General features: G+C 37.2%; 1 protein-coding gene across 6 annotated transcripts in view; it reads left to right on the top strand.

The window, feature by feature from the left end:
* Positions 1-20,536, top strand: part of NVL (nuclear VCP like) — a 47,021-nt gene that overhangs the window by 4,234 nt on the left and 22,251 nt on the right. For 3 of the 6 annotated variants that reach the window (XM_086743972.1, XM_086743975.1, XM_086743974.1), the window contains 14 exons: positions 371-425; positions 953-1,216; positions 2,763-2,889; positions 3,181-3,257; positions 3,542-3,676; positions 5,882-5,983; positions 7,868-7,985; positions 8,446-8,590; positions 11,385-11,655; positions 14,202-14,420; positions 15,037-15,141; positions 15,900-15,962; positions 17,386-17,505; positions 19,436-19,535. In XM_086743972.1, the coding sequence (XP_086600098.1) occupies positions 371-425; positions 953-1,216; positions 2,763-2,889; positions 3,181-3,257; positions 3,542-3,676; positions 5,882-5,983; positions 7,868-7,985; positions 8,446-8,590; positions 11,385-11,655; positions 14,202-14,420; positions 15,037-15,141; positions 15,900-15,962; positions 17,386-17,505; positions 19,436-19,535 (1,901 nt within the window). Of the gene's footprint in view, positions 1-370; positions 426-952; positions 1,217-2,762; positions 2,890-3,180; positions 3,258-3,541; positions 3,677-5,881; positions 5,984-7,867; positions 7,986-8,445; positions 8,591-11,384; positions 11,656-14,201; positions 14,421-15,036; positions 15,142-15,899; positions 15,963-16,555; positions 16,927-17,385; positions 17,506-19,435; positions 19,536-20,536 lie in introns of those variants that run through there. The other 3 variants (XR_015258071.1, XR_015258070.1, XM_086743973.1) reach the window with 2 other exon arrangements.

Below are 20,536 nucleotides of genomic sequence, written 5' to 3' on the forward strand. Positions count from 1 at the left end.
ACATTGTTGTCAGAAAGACTAGGCTAGTTCAGCAGTGATCTGCTACTTCTTGTGCCAGTATTTGTGATTGTGTGATCTCCTGGTGAACTGAATCAGATTGATCCTACATCACTTTTTTTTTTTTTTTTTTTAGGGCTGTCTTTCAGACAGGTTGCCATGTTAATCCAACTCATCACAGCCTTGGAAAGGATAGCTCTTCATAGTAGTAAATTTAGAGCATGCGAGTCAGGAATTTTTCTCCAGTCTTAGGCTACTTATTATGGTTGTGAGGAACCACATTGTGGAAATTGCATTTGTTTTGTTTTATGGGTGTCTCACTCGCAGTTCTGCTCTGATACATTAATAATTTTTATCTTCCTTCCATGTCAAGGACTGCAGGAAGTGCCACAGATGACTCTGATTGTGATGATTATCCAGAAGATCTAGTAAGTAGTATTTTATTATGATTGATTGTGTTTGCATAACACATGGTTCTATGTTGTGAAATTGCAATGCACTTGAAGAATTTAAAAATGGAGATAAAAATGAGGTATAGTTAGAATTGACAATTACAACTGATAATCTGTAGAGCTAAAAGGAGGCCCTTTTCTCAAGAAAAAGGAAGAACCTGTGGTCGGGCATCACTTTTGAGGAAAGCACACTAGCAGCCTGAAATACTTGGCTATCAAATGAATGAAATGATTGAAGGAACTGACATACTTATTACTAAAAGAGGTGACTGTCAATTAATAGGGGTAGTTTCAGAATAAATTGCAAAGGCTATTGCCTCCTCAACCAGCAGATTGTATGCAGTCATTTGATTTGCAGAGGAGTGGGTTGGAAGATGCATGGCTACTTTCTCCAGCAGGTATAATGCTAAATGATGTTTATGAAATAGTTTTCATTGTCCTCTTAATAAAAATAATCCAAGTTATAACCTGTGTATTTTCTTTTAAAATGCATGAATCTGCAGTCTACAAATCACATGAACAGTTCCCTGCTGAGCTTATACAAGAAAGGAAATCCTGATTCTGTTCCAGCCACTCCAAAAAATGAACCAGTGGAAACCCCTCGTCCTGTGCGAACAGCACCTCAAACAAGTACTGTCTCACCAGGAGCAAGAGTTGAAACCTGCACCTCTGAAGGGGGCTGGTTCATTGATAAAACTCCATGTGGAAAAGACTTCTTCATTGACCTTTCTGAGGATGGAGGAGATGAAAAGAAACTGGTTTCTGAGGTACTGCCTTTTACAAACTCAATGTGATTTAAATAGCCAATATGAATATAATGTAATGTATGTAATTTGACAGACTTTTGAAGGGTGATACTAAGACCAAAATGGCTGTCTTTCTTTCTGGATTTTAAAAATACATTATTTTTATTACAAACGTGTGCTGTATTTAAAGATAGAGAACATGTTAAATAGAAAGGAAGGATTGGCTTAAGCCCAGTAGAGTACTTGTTTTTAGCTTGGTTTCTGAAGAAGGAAGGGCTTAGCACATTCTTCTCCCCTGTCAGAAGTGATTTTTGAACCTTCTGGCCTGTTTCAAGCATGTTTATGTAGGAGGTAAAAAGTCACAAAATTATGAATTTCCTCCACATTTTTTTGAGGAAAATGTAGTGCTCACTGTTAGGGAGACCCAGATCAGTGCCCATACTGAGAGGAAGGTCAGTGGAACTTAGCTGTTATTTATTCCGTTGGCCAGTGGCTAGCCTAACTAGTCAGGAAGCATGTGGCTTACTGTAACCGTAGCATGTGGTCTCCCTTAGCCAGTGGTTAAGTCTTAGTGAGCCTGGGGAAAGCTGAAGTTTTTTGGATGGACGAGAGTTGGGGAAGTTGGAAGGAAATTACATTGATTTATAAGCAGTAAAAAATAGGTCCTGCTCCCCATCCAGACATGTTGCCCACTTTGTGATCCCCTCCTCCCCATTTTTTTTTTTTTTCTTATTTAGAAAAAAACAACTTTGTTTAGCTATTGAAAGCTTTCAATTTATGTATGAGAGATAACATTTATGTTGTTTGGCTGACCAGACGTTTTGGCAGGATGCTTTTTTTTTTTTTGTGTGTGTGAAGGAAGAGCTACATTTGCATCTACCTTTCTAATTACATAAAATGCTTACTGAAGAGGCAGATTCGACAAATCATCCCTTTGTCCTGGTAGTACTGCATCCTCTTACATAGAGAAATTGAATAAAAGGGAGATCTTAAAATTGTAAAATGTTTGCAATACTGTATTCTTAAAAAAACACCAAACAACCCCAACTTTCATCATTGAACCTCATTTTATTTCTTTTCTCCTGTATTAGTCTTTGTTTACATGCAGTTAACTTGTGTCAACACTGAATAATATTTTCTTACAGCCACTCATGACTTACTAGTAATAAAAGTTATTTCCATTGGAGTAAATACACTTATACAGTTTTATTCATCCCCAAAGTGTATTGCTCTATGGTATGTAAATGACTGGTGTCTGATTTTGGTTAGTGGTTTAGGGATCTTTTAGGGGGTTTGTTTGGGGTTTTTTTGCTTATAAGTATGTTCTCTTAGCAAAAATATGACTGGGGTAATTAGCCCTTTAGGAAAAAAAAAGGCAAATCCTAGGTAAAAAAATTATTTTTCTAGAAAAAGAAAGGGTTAAACTCTGCCTTACTTGTCTTTATTCATATAGTAAGTGTAAGTTAAGCATCATAGACTCTTACACTTTTTGTTCTTTTAAGTATTTGTGGAAATTCATTGACTTGGAAGGTTTTGTATAATAATTCTGTTTTTTTTTTTCCCCTAGAAATCAACAGAATTTTCTGTCCTGGAGAGTGAAAGAAAGAAGACAAAGAGTAAGAGAGTAAAAAGAAAAAAAGAAGAATTTCCAGATGTAGATGGAGAAATTAATTCCATCTTACTGAAAGAGAAAGGTGAGAAATTATTTTTGGCATGCTGCTCCAAACAAAGAGATTATATTTGACCATGGAATCTGTTACCAGAGAAGTGTTTTCTGAGGTGCAGAGAAGGTGACCTCAAGCATTTTGTTAAGAAATTTAGCCTTAATGTGTAATGAAAAAATATCCCGGTCCTGTGTCTGCTACCAAAAAAATAATACTGTTCCATGTACTTAGCTGATTGTTTAGGCTGAATACTTTCTTGTTTGGTGTTAGCAGCTACTGTTATGCTATGTCTAAGTTTGCCTGACTTTTCCTCCTTAACAGTTAGAAGTAGAGGACCAGAGCTTTACCATGCTTCGGTGAAGTTTGAAGATGTAGGAGGCAATGATGAAACTCTAAAGGTTAGTTAGAATTTTATTTATGGGATACAGAATAAAATGTCACATGAAAAATGACAAAGAAGAAATTTGGCAGAATTCGTCTGCATGGCACTGAGAATAGCTGCTTATACCAACAGCCACACAGTTTTGGGTTTTTTTTTTTCCCTTGGATTAATCTTTCTGAAAGCAGTCACTGAAATTACATTAATAAACAGAACTTGCTGTATTTTGGCCTGTGTATAGTATTAGCAATCTATAATACTGATTTCTGCAGTTTAAATGGAGGTCTCTCTTGTTCTTAACAGGAAATATGCAAGATGCTCATTCATGTCCGTCATCCTGAAGTCTATAACCACTTAGGTGTGGTTCCACCTCGTGGTTTTCTCTTACATGGACCACCAGGATGTGGAAAGACTCTACTTGCACAGGCAATTGCTGGGGTGAGATAGCTTTCAAATTTACAGTTTCTTCTTTTTCTGAATTACATTTAGAGAGAGAAAAAAAATAATACTCCTTCATGATAGACTAGATCTTTTCCTCTTTTTTATATCTTTTTTTTTTTCTCCTTCCTATTTTAGTCTAAAATATATTAATCTTCACTTGCTTTGTTTAAATTCCATCCAAGTCTGTACTTGATAGAACCTCATATATGAAGAGGGGACATAGTGACAGGGTTTTATGTTTGACTTAATTATTTTGAGGCGTTCTCAGGACAGTGGTATAGGCATGGGTATTGAGAAGGCTATAAACAGAAGATGCTTTTGGTTATATTTACCATAGTGTTTTCTTTTAAATCTGGACTAAACCTTACATGCTTTTATGAGGCTGTGCTGGTTTTGTGTAGCAGGGAGGGGGCTACAGCAGCAGCTTCTGTGAGAAGCTGCTATATTTCCCCTTTGTCTGGTGGACACAGACAGGTCTAGGGCAGACCTGCTGCTGGCCAGGGCCAAGCCAATTGGTGACAGTGGTAACACCTCTGTGATAACATGTTTAAGAAGGGGAAAATAAAAAATAAGTAATAATTCTAAAAAGGAGTGAAGAAGCAGAAGCAGGGGCAGAGAGGGGGAGGCGTGAGCCTTGAAGCCCTCACCCTCTGTCCTCCCACTGGGCAGCTCTCTGGGCCCGACGTGGCCTGGCCAAGAGAAGAGAAGAGGGGATATGGGAAGAGAATGAGAGGCATCTGACTGAGCCTGGTTATGAAAATTTCTTGTGAGAGGAATGGCTGCAGACGCCAAGGTCAGTGGAGAAGGAATCTCTCCTGGCGGAGATTCCCCTGCAGCCCGTGGTGCCGCCCATGGTGGGGCAGGCTGTCCCCCTGCAGCCTCATTCCCTCAGAGCATGGGGAGAGTGAGTGAGCGTAGCTTGGTTCCGAGCCGGGCTAAACTACGACAGAAGCATTAAATGGATTCTATTAGGTGGTATCTGTTAAAGGATTTCTGAATTCCAAAACTGGATGTTTCCTTGCCTGTGTCAAATATAATTATTTCAGAGCATATGACATTATTTTTGTTAATAGTTTGGTGTGTGGTGAGGCTGCTGTGCTGCTCTGTGCCTGTTGTGGATATAAATCTAGGAGCTATTTTAGGGCTATTCAGTGATAACCATGGACATTTCTATTTCAATTGTTCCTTAAATGTCACAGATTATAATCTTAAATTTAGACATGTGTAAATGATAAACATTTGCAGTCCAGATTTTATCTTTGAAAGAAAATACTGATGTTTATTCCTTAAATGTTGGTTAGACCCTTCTGACATGTTGCAAATGTTTTAATTAAAAATGTAATTTTTTTTCTTTTTGATGTCTTACTATAAAAAGGTACCAATTTAAGGAATCTGTCATATTTGATACTTCAGTGGGTATTTCTATCCTGGAAGGGTACTAATTGGGGAAAGAAACATGACACAAGTGAAAAATTTTCAGAGATGAGATAAATTTAATGACTACTTCTTAATCTCTATTTAAGAAAAATGATTTATCAATAGTGCTATTTAAGGCAAATTATCTCCTCCGAGCCACAGGTGGTGCCTCTGGTGGCTGTGATTTGTATAAACTAGGATATTTTTTTTTTTGTATGTGGTTCAAAGAGCTTGAAATAGGCTGCAACTATCTGTAACACTACTGTGCTACTGTCTGCAAAGTTAGTTTTATTTATTTATTTTTAATAACATAAAACCTTGAGTGTGAGCTTTACAAGTATCTTATAATACAGTCCTGCTCAGATATTTCTGGAGTAAGACTAAGAGAACTGGTGGGGATCTCTTCCACACTGCTAAGCAATGCTTTGTTTCAGGTGGAACAGACAATTTTTTCAGGAAGGCAGCCCAAGTACGAACTGAAATATATGCGTTTTGAAGGATTGGGTTGGGGACCAAGGTGCAAAGCTATTTGCCAGTGCAGTCATTTTCTAACTGGATTAAGGAAACCTGGGTTTTGTATCCCTTCCTGTTCACTTGGACAAATGGCTCAGACTCATTTTAAATTGGGGGATGCTACTCATCTTTTCTAAAAGCTCTTTAAGGTTTAGTCTTGATTACATAATCTTTGGGTGTAAAAGATGTCATATTAGAAAATATTTGTCCTCTAGGACAGCCAACATTTCTAACCTCTGGATATATCATACAAATGTTCTTTGTCTCTTTCAGGAACTTGAGCTCCCAATGCTGAAAGTGGCAGCAACAGAGATGGTGTCTGGAGTGTCAGGGGAATCTGAGCAGAAACTGAGAGAATTGTTTGAGCAAGCTGTGGTGAGACGCCTATTGGAAATAGCACTGTGAATTGTTTGTCCTTTTCTTTGTAAAGATTCATACTTTATTGCTGTGGTTTGAATTGGAGTGAATATTAGTGATTGAATCTTTATACTGCTGCACACAAGTCGTAGTGTTTCCCCTTCTGTAACCAGAATTCCATTGTACTACGTGTCATGCTGTCACAGAGCACAAAGATTGCTGTTCTGAAATCTTGACAAAAGATAGTTCATCATGTCAGTATGAAGAGAGCAACATAAATGATTTACCTATTTGGAGCTGCTTGGCTTGATATATGCAAATAAAAAAATATGTAAGAGCAGTTCACAGTGCTTTTTTGTTGCAAGGTTTTTTTGCTGTTTTTGTATGGCTTGGAATTTGAGTGAATGTGAGAAACTTAAGATTTTGGAGGTTTAGGTATAAATTAAGAAAATTGGGGCAAATATCATACGAGCAGGAGTCAAATTACAGTTGAAGTCCTTACTTTGGTGTGATTTCCAGACTTAGTGAGAAGTAAAGAGAACCAGACAGGTTGAGATCATTTTAATTTAAACAAATACAGATTTTTCCTTTTTTAGTATGTGGCTAATGTTTTATTTCCTGAGGTCAGTTTTCTGTTCCCGGCCTTTGAGAATGTTCTGGTTTTCCAACTCTGTTCCCTTTTTCTACTCTCCTACACAAGTGTATATAGGTGTTTAGAGTACGTTCCTGTAAAAAAGAATGCTAAACAGGGCAAAAGATTGATAGCGAAGCTATTAGATTATTATGTTTCCAGTTCATACTGCATTTTAATTTTTAGAAAGCCTTGTTAAGATGTTATTTAGAATAAAATTAAATAAGTGATCGCCCAGAGTTTTTAGAAATTACATCTCTTTTGTATGTATAGTGATTGAGGGGAAGCTGCTATAAAAGTTATTTTTTTTAAGAAATTAAATGTATTGCATAAAATATGTTTAAAAATAAAAACTGTTGCCTTTCTTATAGTCAATCACATTCACTTAAGTAACTTTTCCACTTAGTTTTTGTACAAATTTTTGTGCAGGGAAAAAAAGACATGGTTCCACGTTGTGCAGGTGCTGTGGAATCTTTATGGCTTGGTTGCGTTTTCCCCTCTGTCAGGCAGTGGGAAAGCGAACGACAACTAGATGGCGCAGTTGCTGCTTGATAACACAATGCCTGGGTTTTAAAATAGTATTTTCTCTATATTAGACTTTTTTTTTTTAAGATGATTGTAGTGTTTTCATTAAGTATTCCTTTGCACTACTAGTGCTTTTTGAGCATATTAATAATATTTTCTATTAGTTACATTAATTATTATTCTATATTAGTGTTGGCTTTTTATGAACATGATTTACATGGAATTTTAGAACACTTGAAGGAGTTACTCATTGCTCACGTTTACTTTTGTAACATGGTCAGGTTCTGGAGTAATCTTGAAGCTGGCAGATAATTTTTCATGACCACCTACTGCTCCTTTTATTTCATTATATGTGACAGTAATACTAGCTCTTGAAATTCTACAGCTCTAATGTCACTAACAGAACAAACAAAAATCAAAACCAGACCTTTCTTATCTGGTTTTCTTATTTGGACTTAAGCAAGTAAGCACTGACAATGGAATATTTATGGAAAACATAAAGCAACGTAGAGGTACATCTTGAATCTTATGCCTTAACTGTTTTGTAGCCTCAGCTCAGCACAGTTTCATAGTCTGGTGGCTCTCCAGGTAGTCAATAAGAACAAAAGAATTGTTCCAGGACAGGTTGATTGTGCAGCAAACTTACGGTAATAATTATGGAACAGAAAATCTGAAAAAATTATTTCTGTCTCATAATACACTCTGTCAGTGTAATTTTGTAATTATTAATATTTTTTTGTTCCTAGTCCAGTGCACCATGTGTCCTTTTCATTGACGAAATTGATGCAATCACCCCAAAAAGAGAAGTTGCATCGAAGGACATGGAGCGGAGGATTGTTGCTCAGTTCCTAACTTGTATGGATGGTCAGTTTCGGGAAGATGTATACTAAACTAAACTCTCTGATTACGAGGCTCACTGTCTGCTTTCCTTCAGTAGTGACTCGTGGTTACTTTAGTGGAGATTAGTGGTAATAATTTTTTGTATTTTGGCACAGTTTACATGGGAGGTGGTGGGAATCTGAGGGAGTGTTACTACATTATTTTCACAGTGGTCTGTAGAGCATTACATAAGCTTGTCTGTTGTATAAACAAATAATGGGAAAATGTGTCAGGTGTCATGTGAAATGCTTATTTTTGCTTGATTTTGCAAAATGCAAGTTCTAGGAGGTAGAAATAAGGATAAAGAGCAGTTTAGTATGACTGGTTAGTTTATCTCTGCTGTTCTGACTTATTGTGTGCTGCAGAAACAATGTCATGTAGATATCAGAACAAAGTTGAGATGGTGAGTATGAATACTCCTTCCTTCCTTCCTTCCTTCCTTTAGACTTGAATAACGTGGCTGCCACTACCCAGGTCCTTGTTATTGGAGCAACTAACAGACCTGACTCACTGGACCCTGCACTGAGGCGAGCTGGGAGATTTGATCGAGAAATTTGTTTGGGAATCCCAGATGAAGCAGCAAGAGAAAAGTATGTGTTATGAAGTTTAAGCTTCTTTTTGTTTAATTAATAAATAAGGAAATAATGTGTAAGTTAAGATACAAATTAAGGAAAAGTGCTTTATTGTGTTTAGTCTTATTTGTGCCTGTACAAACCCATGGATCAGCACACACTGAAAAGTGCAGAAGACATTAAGTGTGCATCTACTCTTTGTCTCCGTAGCTGTGTCTACATTTGGGGTGGCTTCCTTTCTTGTGTGAAAATCTGCATTTAGCTTTATGTTAAGGGGTTTTCAAGTGCCTTAACAGTATAGATGATGGAATTAAATACATCTTTTCTGTTGTTCAGGAAGTTAACATTCTGTCTTTGGTGCTCCCTGTGTAACTATTAAGAACATAAATTTAAGTATAGCCTGTTTGTTAGTCCTCTCAAGCACGTACCTTAAGCAGCAGGCCTAGATTGTTCCATTCCATTCCTCATGGGAATACACCAGTCCAAGCATTAAGCTGAGCTGCAGTCATTGTGTTTTGTGTAACTGGCCCTTTTAACTCCAAAGAGCTATGACTGTCAGACTAGATTAAAAAAAAAATATATATTTGCTTTTTTAATTGAAAAGGAACTGCTACTCATTTCCGTAACAGCAGAGAACACAGGAAGGGAAGTGTGAAAACAGCTGTGTCTTATCTTGTTACGAGAAGGAAGGAAAGGTTAAAGGATAAGTTACTTCTAGCTTAACTAATCTTATTTCTAGGTTGAAAAAGTGAACTATTCTGCTTGCAACAATGCTCACTTTGTGTTGTTAGTGCTACTAGCCATTAGTCAGCTTTTTCTTCCCCCCCCCCCCCCCCATGCCTGCACTTCTTTTTTTTTCCCTTCCTCCAGATCTGCAGCCCTGTAGTAATTTTGTTTCTCTTGATTGTGGGAAAACATGCAAGCGGTTAGAGGTAGAAGTAGAGTTGACTGATGAGAGTTCTGATTCTATGATATTTCTTAGGTTTGTGTTAAAAATAGGATGTAAATAGGATGTTCCCAGAAATAGCACTGTTTCAAAGGATAGGAGTTGTGAATGGGAAAGCCATCAGCACGTGTAGAAATTGTTCACAAGTTGGAGTGTGGTCGCATTTGTTTGTATTACTGTTCTGTACAGTTGTTCGAATTGTGTTCTTGGAGGTGTAGGCTTACAAGAACTGTTGATTTTCTTTTATTTTTTTGTGTTATTCTCTCCCCCCCCCCCCCTACTTTTCTGTTTCGTTTTGATTTTGGGGTGGTTTTTTGTTGGTGTTTCTGTTTTGTTTTATATAGAAACAGAAGTACTTATAGTGTGCTGATTTATCACATAAACAGTCTTGCTGAAGGCATGGTTTTAATTGCTTAGCTGTGGTTCTACAGCCTTAGGGGGATGCAATAGGATGAGGAGGTGTATCTGGAGGTCTTGCTTTACTTGGAGTGTTTTCTTGTGCATGTATGAAGCACGTGAAGGAAAATAATATATACAGGACACAAGTTTGGAATGAGCCATTTTCAGGTCTTTGCTTTTTACGCTTTGAGTCACTTGATTACCTACAGCTGTTGTCAGACAGGTTGAAAGATTCTTGAGAATCAAGCTAATATAACTAATAAAGATTTAAGTGAAAGATGATGTAACTTGTTAGTGGAGGAAGCAAACAGATGAAACATATTATAATTTCAGAGTTTTTAATAGTTTAATAACTTGTTCTTTTCATAACTTTACTGTAGTTACATTACTTGAGCTGGAAATAAGTTTTCATTGGAACTAGAAAGTATGTTAATGATCTTCACTTCTTTGGTTTGTGCTGCTTTTAAAAAAATATTTTCCCAATGAAGTGATGTTTTGCTGTTTTAAACCAGTTGATTGGATCCCTCTGCTCAGGGTTCTTCAGTGCCAGTATTTGTGCAGTGACATTGGCCTCTGTCTTTTTTATTATTATTATTCATGTAATTTTCAGTTGTCCTTGGCTTAGAAGAACAGCAGGAAGTCTTGGTGGACCTTGAAGGAGGTTTTTAAAGCTTCAGCCTTAATACAGAGTGAAAAAACTCCCATTAAAGAAAAAAAGTGAAGCATAGCACTTCACTGTCAGTTACATAGAACTGTTTTGTACTAGTGATGAAAGTGCATAGGTAGGTGTAACATTAGCTTTTGAATGAGGATAAGGTAACACACGAGGTGTACGCATAAGCTGTGTGTTGCCTACTGGAAATTTTATTTGGGATGCAGGAAATATCTGCAGTTATAGTCCACTGCCCATGGTAGGAAAATTAAAAGTCAGAGCTTCTCACACTGTCTGATTTCATGTGCTTCTTGCAGAATACTTTCTGCAGAGAAAGTATCTGTTAATGTGCAGAATACTTTCTGGTGGATGTTCTTCAATAAATAAATGAAAGTGGGATGGAACAGACAATGCAGACTAAGGTTGTTAGGAATACAAGGTTAAGTATCTCAGTGAATAACTTGTGTACGTCTCTGGTACACTCTGAGATCTAGTCTGTCAATTTGGAGTCATAAACTAAGGTTTAAGAATCTATAATATTTAGATTCACCAAAACTGGCTTTTACCTACTGGTTGAAGTTGCCTAGTTGACGCTGTTTGTTTTAATTTAAGAAGTGAAAGGAAATATATAACATAGTTTTGTGGGTTTCAGTGTTGGTTATGTCCTAGTTCAGTGAAAACTGTTCCCACTGTGCTGCTTCAGTTCATTTGGACTGAAAGATACCCTAAATCAGTACTGTTTGTTTTTAAATGAAAATTTTAAAAGCCCCAGCTTCATCTTTATTTTGTTATTCTTTTTCTCCCTACTTGATTAGAATTCTTCGGACTTTGTGTCGAAAACTTAAGCTCCCAGAGTCTTTTGAATTTAATCATTTAGCACGGCTGACTCCAGGTTATGTAGGTGCTGATCTGATGGCACTTTGTCGTGAGGCAGCTATGTGCACAGTGAACAGGATCCTGATAAAATCTGAGAAGCAGAAAAGGAAACACATACACACTGGAGGAAACGCAACTGAAGAAAGCATGGGAACAGAAACAGACATCCTGGTGGAAGAGGATACCAAACAACTAGAACTTCCTCCTAAGGTATTTGTTCTTTGAAGCACGTGCCTCTAATATCTTAAGAATTGAGCCATTTTATAGTTGTGCAAGTCATTGCTCATAAATCCTTAAAGATCTGTGGTCAACATAATATTAAATTTAGACTTAGAAATACCAGCTCCAAAGCCAGAAGCTTGACTCCTAATGACCTATATAATGGGTCTGAATATGTGGCTCCCCAAACCCACACCTTCTAAAAATCATGTTAATATTTTATACAAGGTGTGGTTTTTTCCTTGAGTTTTTCATTGTTGTTGTTTGTGTTATGTTGTTTTATTTTCTAGCTGACCAGAGGTTGAAATAGCAGGTATATCTCTCTTCAAAAGTGTATTGACTGTAAGACAATTGTAAGAATATCAGACTTGCACTGAGTTTTTACCAAGTGGTTTGCTGTGGCCTCAGTGAAGTCTCTATTGTGATGCCAGAGGCTCTTCCCTGATGTGGTATAGTTACAGTTAGCCAAAGTCTAGAAGTGTTTATGCAGTTTACGTTGTCCCTCTAGCTATGTGATTACTTGGGGTAAATTGCGTGTGGTGTCTAGTACCTATAGCAAGTTTGAGGAAAAGGTATCTATCCAGTAGGAAAGTTCTATTAGCAGTGTGACTTGAGCTGCAGAGAAAGTATCTGTTAATGTGCAGTACAGCTGGAACTCTTCCAGAAAATAGCGTTGCCAGTGCCAGAATTATTCTGTGGCCCAAGTAACATGCTGTGGTCAATGAACCAGAACATATGTATCTATGTCTTTAAATTCTGGGCCCTACTTCTCAAAATTTGAAGTGTGCCTTCGTTATGTGTAGGCTTCCTAAAGGTTTATCTGGAGAAGTAAAACAAAGTGGTTTTAAATCCACATTTTATGCAGATTCTGGTTTTAGGACTGTCAAAGAAAATTGTTATTGTAATTAACAAAAACTAGTGTTTTTACACTGTAGTAAGCCTTGGTATTAGAGTAGCGTAATCATACTGCATACCTCCCAGTGTTTCCTGGGGCCTGATGTAGCCAAAAGTACATGGGGAGGGGCAGGTCATTGCAGCTTTTATCAACATCACCATGATCAAAGGGGTTATTGAGGATGAGGAAGTCTAGTCCTAACAGAGCCATGTTTTGATAGCTGGCAGGAGGTTGACATAGTCTAATACGGGGTATTGTAATTAAAACTGTTATATTGTGTTTATAATGGAAAAATAAACATACAAAACCTTTAAAAATCATTCACACAATTCAAGTAAACGAAGTGGTCTCGGCTATTTTAGAATTTCTCTTAATGGTTCAGTTAAGAAGAGGAGGGAGAGCTTAAAAGGGATATTAGGCACTATAAACACTTCTTTTTCTTTATGATCAGCTGTAGAGCTGTCTTAGTTACAACAAATAGGAGCGATACTTTCCCCATATACTGCTGTAGGAAAAATGTGAAAAATTAACTGTTTTTACAATCTCCCCCCCCCCCCCCCCCCCATCTTATGATTAAAATCCTGGTATAGTTTTACTTTTAGTTTGCTTTGATACTCATATTAGAACTGGGATGTATTTATGTTGTGAAGGTATAAAGTTCTTCTATCAAGTGTTTTCTCAGATAGTTTCCCCGATGAGGAACTGATTGGGGAAATTGGAATGTACCTGCCTGGGGCGTTGTGGTCTGCAAGTTGAGACAATGTTGAAAAATACTAGGCTGTATCTCTGTGCTGTTTGCCCAAACTTTATCAGCGCCTCGTTACAAAACCACATCGAATCAGCCTAAGGAAATAAATTCATGACTTGAAATCAGATTATGTTAAAGGAAAGTGTATAATCTAAAAGTGTGTGTCTGTCTGTGTGTGTGTGTGTGTGTGTGTGTGTGTGTGTGTGTTAAGAGTTTTAAAGGTTTCTATGTAACTGAATATTCTGCAAATTGCTGAAATTGTGCTGTTCAGCAGAGTTGTTCACTTTCTCTTGACAACAATTTCTTATTTAAAACAGAATTAATACATATAATTAATACATATTTTGGAAATTTCAGCATGGAAGGAACTTTCTCCTGATCAGTGTGGGAGAAGCAGTAGGAAGAATTTGAAGACAAAATAAGTGTGCTAGCTCTGTTTCTGTAGTATCTAAATCAAGATTGTAGTCTGTCAGCTCAGTGCTTTCACAAGTGTTAAATGTACATAGTGCTTCCCTGGAATGTTTTTGTCATTAATGTTAATTTTTAATGTTATTTTACATCTTTTATGTGTATTGTACATAATAATTTGCTTTATAGTAATTAACATTACAGTAGAAGAAAGTATTGCTTTGAAAAAGCCCTTAAAAAAGTCATAGAATCATAGAATGGTTAGGGTTGGAAGGGACCTTCAAAGGTCATCGAGTCCAACCCCCCTGCAAGGAGCAGGGACATCTCCAACCAGATCAGGTTGCTCAGAGGCTCATCCAACCTGGCCTTGAGTGTTTCCAGGAATGAGGCATCCACCACCTCTCTGGGCAACCCATTCCAGTGTTTCACCACCCTCATTGTAAAAAAGTGCATAATCTTTTTCTTTTCCTTTCCATGTACCCTAAGGATGAATTGCAGAGACTTTTGGATTTGCTGAAGAATCAAGACCCTTTGCCTGAGGAGCAGCTGCAGAAGCTGTGCATTGAGATGAATGATTTTATTGTTGCACTGTCATCAGTGCAACCCTCAGCCAAGAGAGAAGGCTTTGTCACAATTCCTGATGTGACATGGGCAGATATCGGAGCCCTGGAGGATGTTCGGGAGGAGCTGACTATGGCAATATTGGTATGACTTGACCTTACTGTCAAAGATATTTTTGTACTTCCCCCAGGAAGGAAATAGAACTATGCTTGTTTCTTTTTGTAATGTTTATTTAAGGTATAACGTGCTTCCCATGAGTTCTAACAATTTTGCAACATGTTTATTTAAAATAGCCAGACTTCTATAATTTGCTTTCAAATTTGTTTCAAGTCTGGTGCACGTACTTAACATTTCACTTACTGTGTTCATGCTTTCAGTTTTCCCTATGTTAATTATTGCTGAATCTGAAGTATTCCAAAAGTTTTGTAGCAATAGTCTTAGTTATGCAACTGCCACACAAACAATTGAAGACTACTTAGCTAGAAGGTTAGTAGTCTTGCTGCTAGTCAGAGGGATACTTAACACTGACACTGTAAGATGAGAAATTAAGTAAATAAAATGTTTCCCTCTGAATAATGATACTTCTCCCATTTTGGGGTACTTAGTGCAAGGTAATAATATGCTGATCAACTGTGTCTTCTTTTAGTTATAAAGAATTGGAATAAAGAACTTATGAATTATTTTTCATCCACCTGTAATTGAAATGAAAAGTTTTGGTTTAGGTTTTTGTCACAGATAACTGTTATACTTTCTTTTATAGGCACCTGTGCGAAACCCAGAGCAATTTAAAGCTCTGGGCTTGACTGCTCCAGCTGGTGTCCTGCTTGCAGGGCCTCCTGGGTGTGGCAAAACACTATTGGCTAAGGTAACATATTTTGTAAACAGGTTCTAAGATACTGGAGAATCTTCTTGAAGTGGATGTTTCTGTAGGAATGACTGAATCTGGATGATAGTGCCAGAAGTTAGGCTTTTGCACCACTTCTCATCAGAAAATTAAATTTGGGCCTCTGTGCTAAAGTTACTTGATTTTCTTGTCATAAGGTTGCAATTTTGCTTGAATTGAGAGGGAATTACTGCAAAATTTGAAGGAATTAAGTTGGTTAAGAAGACAGGAAGAAACTCTATTAGATAACCACTTCTATGGAATATTTCACTGTAACTAAATAATATATTTGAAAGTAGTCTATGGTCTGTTATGTATTTTTATTTATTATATTTACCTTACTGAAAATACGTTCGTTTTCCTTCTCCTCGAGCATTTAAATTCTTATGGCCTCCCGTGTAGATGCAGATAATCATGCAAGTTTCCAGATTGTCACTCATCTTTATCTTAAAATACTCTTACGTACTTGAATATCTCTTTAACTCCTACTAATTATTGAGAATTCTTCAGCTAATATTGGAGAAGGGAGTGAGGTGCTGGAACACTGCCTCATTAGAGAGAGAACACCTTGCTAGATTTCCTGTACCTCTCCCACTCTGAATTGCATGTAATTATACTTTGTACTGTTTTCTATATTTTACAAACAGTTGATAAGTTTGTTTATCATTCTATGGACAGAACCAAAGAAAACACGAAAAATGCGTGGTTTATATATGCACCTGTCTTTCCCTTTTTCGTAGGCTGTGGCAAATGAGTCTGGACTGAACTTCATATCTGTGAAAGGTCCTGAACTGCTAAATATGGTATGCAGTAATCATTGTGTTTTTGTTATTTATAGAATTCTTAGCCAAAGCATGGGGCAAGCAAAATTTGTAATAATTACGTAACTGTTACTAGTGCAACTTAAGTTGCCTCATTTAACCTCTGCTTAACATTTTTAGCAGTGAAGTTGTTCCTGTGAAAAGGAAAAAGCTACCTGGGTAGTTTAAGTATATATCTTGGTTTAAATTACCTGGCAGATGGAGCCTTCTTGCCTGAAGTAGGATTTCTAAATGGCCAACTACGTGCATCATTGCTTTTATGTAGATCTGGAAAAAGAACAAAAATTCAGATCTACCGTGAGAATGAGGGGTGATCAGTAACTGCAAATCAGCAGCTTTTAATAAGCAAAATAAAATTTTGAGCTTTCAGGTTCAGAAATGTGTTCTGCAAGTCATTTAACCTTCTTAGTGGAAGTTTGAAACCTTGGAAAGCAATGTTTTGTGGTTTGTTTATTTGGGGTGGGTTTTTTTGTTTATTTTGTTTTTTAGCTGATCAAAGTGATTTTTAAAGATTTTAAATGTTAACAGATAAAAGTGCTGTAGCTGGACTTAGAATTGTTGTGATATAACTTCAGTCCCTTTTGGAGTTAAGAGAATGTGTTGAACTAATGGCTGCAGCACACATCTTGGAAGACCATGGCAGTTACCTGTTTATCAACAATGTGGACGCTAAAACCGAAATACTGGATTTGATTATTCTTTTCCCAACCTTTTTTTTAATGTGTACTTCAAATATTGATACAGGCAGGAAATACAACTCTAAGTTAACGAGGAGCCCTACTTCCTTGTGGACTAAAGAGAAAATGTCTGGGTGTGATTCAGAGACTGTGTTAAGACATAAATTGTATCAAAATATCTTTGTTTGGATAAAATGAAGTCTTTACGTTTACAACTTGTCAACACCTGCCCCTGCAATTCACCATTGAAAGTGAAATTCTGGCTTACTTTTCAGTTCTGTACCACCAACCCCCCTGTCTTCAAGCAATGACTGTATGAACTTCAGATGTTCATTGTGTTCAGATTGCTCACTGGGTTTGTTTATGAGCAGCTGAAGAACAACAGAGTCCTTATTGAAGATTGTATTTGTTAATTCTCATCAGCAGAATGAGGGCAAGTTATATTTATTCCCCAGAAAGTAGGAATTCTATTAAACTTGAATGCACTGTGAACTGTCAAAAGTGAGCTAGTGACACCTACTTCCCATGTAAATCTTGATCAGTAAGGAAATAGAGATAATAGAGTGTTGTCAGAAGTAAATTCGTTAGCAGGTTGCACTTCTCCCTTGCAAAGCACCTCAAATAGTGTTTAAAACGGTAGGTTTGTGTTAGGTGTGTTCCCCCCCGCCTCCCCCCAGCAAAATCTTCATGTCTTACATTGTTTTGCTGTGATTTGTCATTTTTTTTAGTATGTTGGTGAAAGTGAACGTGCTGTACGTCAGGTATTCCAGCGTGCCAGGAATTCAGCCCCTTGTGTTATTTTTTTTGATGAAGTTGATGCTTTGTGCCCTCGGAGGTCTGACCGTGAAGTGAGTCCATCTTAAACTATCTACATAAATAAATGATGTGAGTTGTGCCTTTTGTGGCATTGTGCTAGCAACAGAAGTACCTGGAAAGGTACTATGTTCAGTATCTTCCAAGAAAAACAATCTGATAGCCTTCTTATATTTGAGGGAAAAATGTGTTTGTCAAATTTTATAAAGCTTAATACTTTTTTTTAATTATCTATGTATATATGGAAAATAATATCCAGAGAATGTGTGTGTATGCACCAACTTAGCTGTGTAGAGCAGTGGGAAAAGAAAGAGTGCAGGTTAATATTGTGCTTAATTTATGGCCAGATCCTGATACGTGCATGCAACTGTAATGCTCGCACAAAGTGTGTATTGATTTGAACAACATGAACTGGGTCATGAAAATATTTGAGGCCGTAGCATAAGTGGAATGCATTAGACTTCATAGCTATTCCACTCGTCAAGTTTTCTCTGTCTTGATTTTTTTGGTTGTTGAATAGGAACTACCTAGACCTAGAATTAACTTCTGCTTTTGTGGGGTTATTTTCTTAAGCACAAGCTGTTAGTGTGTTTAAAGGAAACCTGCTCTATTTTTTTATGCAGAGGAAGTGCATCTGTTTTATGTTACTGTACTGGTGCATGTATGTTGATGGCTGAAAGAAATGATGCTTTTTTTCAACAGACAAGTTGCGTACAGTATTGTTCAGATATTGCCATCAATGACTTCAACAGAAAGACTGTAGTTCCAGTCTGTAGGAGAGAGAAAGTTTCATCAACTATTTCTGAATCGAATCTTGACTTCTGAATTTGTATACTTCACTTCCTATGAAAGAACTTCTAGCAGTTTCCTACAGAAGCTACCACATTAGGCCCCCCCACCCCCCACTTAACAAAACCAGAACATAGCCAAACTAAAAAGTTCAGACTTGACTTCTTGAATGTCCCAGGGTGGTGGTTCCCACAGAGCCATCAAAGGAGGTGTCCAGTACTAGGTACCACAGTAGGCATAGATGGTAGCCAAGGAGGGGGAACAAGTGTGCTTTGGCCTCATTGTATTTCACTTCTGTAGCAGCAGCAGCAGGTAGCAACTTGGTGCCTAGAAGCCCAGTCCTGCTCTTCACAGCCTTCTTTAACCATGTAGGGGTACTGTCTGGGCAGGAGACTGGTGACTGCATTACTCAGGATGTAATCCTGGTAACAATCCTTGGGATTTGTAATTGAAACTCAGGGGTGTTTGGTGTTTCCGTTGGCTTTTTGAGACCTATGTGCATTTTTCACATTCTAATTATCCGTAGGTGGATTTATATTTTTGTATGTTTAAAATAAAACAGTAACACTTAGAACAACTTTCTTAAAAATCATCAAGTAGTTTTACTGCGTAACTGAACTCTTGTTCTCCAGCTCCTGTGCCTTCTCTGTCTCCCCAACTCTAGAATGAAATTCTGGTTAAGATGTTGAGTTTGGTTACAGGATGTCAGTACTATGGAGTTAACATTTAACTGTTGAGTAGCTCAGCTGCTGAAAGAATTGTTTCAGAGGTTTAAATATTTGAAACCCTTCTTCTCCACCCCCCCCCCCCCCCCTTCCCAACTTTAGTATTGAGAAGTTTTGGGTGTTCTTGTTGAGGTAGACAGGAAAATGATTAGTATAAATATCTATGTGTACTTCTTTAAGGGAGTCTGTCATTTTTAACGGGAAAGAAAAGGTTTGCTACATGTTCAAATGTGTGATGGATATATAGATAGCATGAATTTTGGGTGGAAACCAGCTGAGGTTGTGATAGTAGAAATCCAGAATGCAGCTACATTAAAAGTGCAGAAAAGAAGCTTTTTCTTTGAGTAGTATTTCAGGGTGGGGAGCTAGTAGATCTTTTGTTTCTTTTACTTTGAAATATTTGCATTTGCACTGTTTCCTCAGTTTGGTTGACAAATTTCTCCTTTCAAAGTCAGGAGCCAGTGTCCGAGTAGTTAACCAGTTACTCACAGAGATGGATGGTCTGGAGAATCGTCAGCAAGTTTTCATTATGGCTGCCACAAACAGGCCAGGTAAGGACTCAAAAATCATGAACAAGAGAAATAAGATGTCCTTGGTTCTTTCCTAATGAAATCATATGTTCTTACATATTTGAATTCTATAACTAATCTTCTTCTGTACCTGAAATTACAGTGTCTCATCAAATCCAAACCTTTTCTGATCAATTAATCTGTTCCACATTCTTGTGACAGTGTGAGATGAAGCAACCTCTTTAAAATGTGTATTAATTAGCACTTGATACGATTGCTGTAAAATGCTTTGAAAGACCTTTGACTCAATTGGACTTCGAATTATGTCCTTGGAACACAAAAGAACAAAAGAGAACTAAAACACAGATTACATATTTTTCGCTGTTTGCATTGATTTTTCTATCCAAAGCAACCTTTTTTTTTTTTTTCTTTTTTTTTTTTTTTTTTTTTTTTTGTCTCGAGGCATCTGTCTCATGTTAAATCACTTTTCCGTTTGCTTATCTTTTGCTTCCTGGGCTTCATGTTCTGAACTCAGCTCCCTCAGCCTGAAGTTATTCTGCTGTTCCCTCGTGTTCTGTCAAGCTTTGGTATTGACAGCTGTCTGCACTCCCTTGCTGGCTCTACAATTTTTGGTAGCTTTTGCAATTCCTGTAGCATCTTCTCAGTTAATTAGCTAAACACTGACATCTGCTTTACAAACATCTTGTGTTTTACAACCAACTTTCGGCTTCTTTTTTTTTTTTCTTTTATTTTTTTTATTTTATTATGGAGAAGTCTCATATTTTATACACAGCAAGAAACTTATCTCTTCCTGAATTTGAACTCCATCTAGATGCTGAGAGTTAGAAGTAAGGGAATTTGTTGTCAATATAGAAAAATATATGCATGAAGTTGTTGCACTTCCTTGATTATGAGAATTTTCCTGAATATTACAACTGAAATTAAATACAGGTTACTAGTCTATCTTGGTAAAACCATACTGGTCTAAGTTCCAGAATTTTGGAAAGAACATTTGCACCTAAAGCATATGCTTGGCAAATTAC

The sequence above is a fragment of the Chlamydotis macqueenii genome, chromosome 3 (assembly GCF_036417535.1).
Source record: "Chlamydotis macqueenii isolate bChlMac1 chromosome 3, bChlMac1.mat, whole genome shotgun sequence".
Taxonomy (NCBI): domain Eukaryota; kingdom Metazoa; phylum Chordata; class Aves; order Otidiformes; family Otididae; genus Chlamydotis; species Chlamydotis macqueenii.